The sequence below is a fragment of the Colias croceus genome, chromosome 27 (assembly GCF_905220415.1).
Source record: "Colias croceus chromosome 27, ilColCroc2.1".
In the NCBI taxonomy this organism is placed as follows: Eukaryota; Metazoa; Arthropoda; class Insecta; order Lepidoptera; family Pieridae; genus Colias; species Colias croceus.
Window position 1 is genome coordinate 1,632,296 of NC_059563.1, and position 3,308 is coordinate 1,635,603.

At 39.6% G+C, this 3,308-nt stretch overlaps 1 protein-coding gene across 1 annotated transcript; it reads left to right on the forward strand.

Annotated features, from left to right (window-relative positions):
* The first annotated feature begins 1,556 nt into the window (after positions 1–1,556).
* LOC123703653 lies at positions 1,557–3,100 on the forward strand. Its single transcript, XM_045651730.1, has one exon. It carries the CDS (start codon positions 1,648–1,650, stop codon positions 2,566–2,568), a length of 921 nt encoding a protein of 306 aa, XP_045507686.1. The 5' UTR covers positions 1,557–1,647; the 3' UTR covers positions 2,569–3,100.
* Positions 3,101–3,308: the final 208 nt, after the last annotated feature.

Genomic DNA, 3,308 nt, shown 5'->3' on the forward strand with positions numbered 1-3,308 from the left:
AGTTTAGTTCGAGCACCCCAGATGTAGCTGCTACCGTTTGCGCGGGCCGTTGACCGTCTTCGAGAGATGAGGGAAAGTTTAAGATTTCGGATTTTTCTGGATATCCTGGGAGCTGGGCGAGTACGAATGCGTCATTGGTGTATTTCTCCGTTGCGCCACCTCGTCTAAATTTACGTTTTTATGTTTGCGCCAAAAATGGAAAAATTCCAAAATCGAGCGACCCACTATGGCTCCCTGGTAGCGTCCCAGGGTGGTGATCATTTTTAGTTCCGGGACCCCCCACCCAACTCGCACCGTTTCCGCGGGCCGTTGGATTTTACGTTGTATGAAAGTTGGAAACTGGGGCCCGGAGCCACTCGAACGGGGCACCGATCGATTCGCCGGCTCAAACAGAGCACGTGTGCCAAATTTGAGACGTAAGGATTCATAAACGGCGATTTTGGCAAAGTACGGCGGCCATCTTGTTTTCGCGAAAATCCCCATTTTTCCACCTCCCCTGGTAATCGCCACCAGTTCTGAGCATTTTTTGTTCAGACACCCCCCCTCCAGGTATCACCGTTTTTGCGCACCTCCAGGGGTCCACTTGGTTTTCGAAGATGATCGAGATCGCTATATTTTTCCGGTGGTCACTGGGAGCACCTCTACACGATCACGTCGAAATCCCCCCAACTTTCCCCGTAGTTTCCGAGAAACCCGATGTCAGTCAGTCAGTGAGTGAGTGGTAGTGTAGCTTTATATATATATGATATAGAACATTGTCCCTACTAGTGGTGATTTCGTCTGCTCTCAAATAAAAATATTTTAGTTGGTCATAGCGAGCCTTACTTGTTAAAATATGGAGTAACAAAAATATTTTTTCATGGCTAAATAATAAATGCAAGAGCAACGTGCAAGAGTTTGTTTTTTTTGTCTTTATCGCGTCGTAACGCAGCTAAATATATGTTTTTATGCCTGGAAACAGTTTGGAGGCTACATAAGAGAGAGATTATGTTGATAAAATATAAAATCCCTCCATAGAATGCGTAGCGCATTTGAATTAAGTATATTTTATTAAGCTTTGGACGTACCCAAATCACCTGATTTTACGTCCACAATTCACATTTTTGTCTATCAAATATTTTATTGTTACATAGTTGTGTACGTAAGGGGCAGATGAAAGTCATACATATTATGTTTCACCGATCGATTTTCTTTAGGGACAACTGACAAGTATGAAGTAGGTGATCAGCCTTCTGTATCCTGCCAGACCGAGACATTTTTTTCTTTATCTCCACCGGGAATCAAACCCATGAGGACCCCTTGGTTCTACACGCGTTAACAGTGGTTACAGTACAGTGGTACTAAGGAGGCGGTGATGCGAGACGTGCGGGAGTAACTCTACTGAGTTTTTCTTAAACTCTAGTGATTTAAATTTAAATATATTGTGTGTATGTATATTAAAAAAATCGGCTTTATTCAAAAACTATCTCTAGGTATTTAGTCATGAGACTGTATTATTTTCAAATAGGTGGCTACTTGAAAATAATACAGTCACAGTTCGCTTCGCGAAACAGCTGTGAGCGGTTGCGTATTACTCGATTCTGTGCTAATTACTAATCTGAGGGCGTAAACACTTGGTTCGAAAGTTCAAAATTAATACAAATAATAATGGAGTGCTGTATGTGCAATGCCTTATTTAATGATGGTGTCCTCTGTGGCACCTGCAAAAGATACTTCGACTATGGGTGTGCTCAAATTACTGAAACTGGTTGGCGCAAACTAGGAGCAGACCGGAGAGCAGCATGGAAATGTGGGTCCTGCAAAACTGCTACCGTCAGCACCTCGCTACCGGAATCTGTTTCACTCGAGTCCATTATGAGAGAGATTCGCTCCATGAAAAATCAACTCACGGGCTTACCTAACCTTGTCGAAAGTTTTAATGACATAAAAACTGAGCTATCACATATAAAAGCAAGCTGCGAATTCTTAGGAGGCAAATTGGAAGACTTTTCAATCAAAATTAATAACTTTGAGGACCGTCTGTTTAACTTGGAGAAATTGGATGGAGCTGTGCGTGCTCTTGAGGAGGAGATATCTACCTTAAAAACGCAGGCGCAGGACAGCGACAACAGATCCAGGCTTAACAATATTGAGATAAAGGGCGTGCCGGTCAAAAAAGATGAAAATCTTTTCTCTATATTGGATTCGATCAGCAAGTCAATAAACTGTAACATTGACAGAAATCAAATAAATTATATTTACAGAATTCAGAGTAGTCAGTCCAAAGAAAAATCTATAATTGTTAGCTTTTTGAATAGATACATTAAAGAAGACTTTGTAGCTGCTGGGCGTGCAACGACCAACCTATGTGCGTCAAACATTGGTTTTAAGGACTTTTCCCATAGAATCTACATTAACGACCATCTCAGCTCAAAAACCAAATTGCTTTTAAATAGTGTCAAATCGTTAGCAAAAGAAAAAGGCTATCAATACACCTGGATCAAATACGGGAAAATCCACGTGCGTAAAAATAATACCTCTCGCGTATTGATAATTTCCAGAAAAAGCGATTTAAACAAAATTTCTTAATGTGTGGCTATTATTGTTCATTACTTCCTAGCTTACTTGATTTGTATAAATTATTACTGTTAAAAAAATACACGATCACCGGATTGCAAAAAAGGTTTAACACACCTAACACTGACGTAGTTGCTAACGCATTTCAACTATATTTCTTTTTGTTGAGGGTAAGTCAAAATTATTTACAATACGCTAATTTATTGCTTATCGCACTAAAATTAATGGTTACATTCGCCTGCTTTGCCGAAGTTAGTGTTGACCTTGATACAAACTGTGTAACGTTCGTTTTAATAATTATCATTCTTACAATTATTTTATCCTGCAAATATACGTACGCACGGTTAAATCTTCTAATGGTTTTATTCGATTATAAAATGCCTTTTAAACGTTTATTGAATGTATCAAAACTAAATGGCTAACGAAAATATAAAATTATCAATTTACTATCAAAACGTAAGAGGATTAAGGACAAAGTCCTTATTATTTTTTCGTAATTTATGTTTAACCTCATATGATATTATACTATTAACGGAAACATGGCTTGTGGATGGTATCTCGGATTCCGAATTTTTTGATGATCGTTATGTAGTGTGGCGTAGGGATCGGAATTATGAGACGACAGGACAAACGCGGGGAGGGGGCGTGCTTATCGCAGCCCGAAAGGAATTAATCGTAACGTCACAGGAGCAATTTCAGTCATCTGCCGAGGACCTCTGGTTGACTTTACGTGTTAAATATCATAACGAAAT

What these genes read in the sequence shown, in the direction of transcription:
- LOC123703653 (XM_045651730.1), top strand. Translation starts at nt 1,648, where the DNA reads ATGGAGTGCTGTATGTGCAATGCCTTATTTAATGATGGTGTCCTCTGT.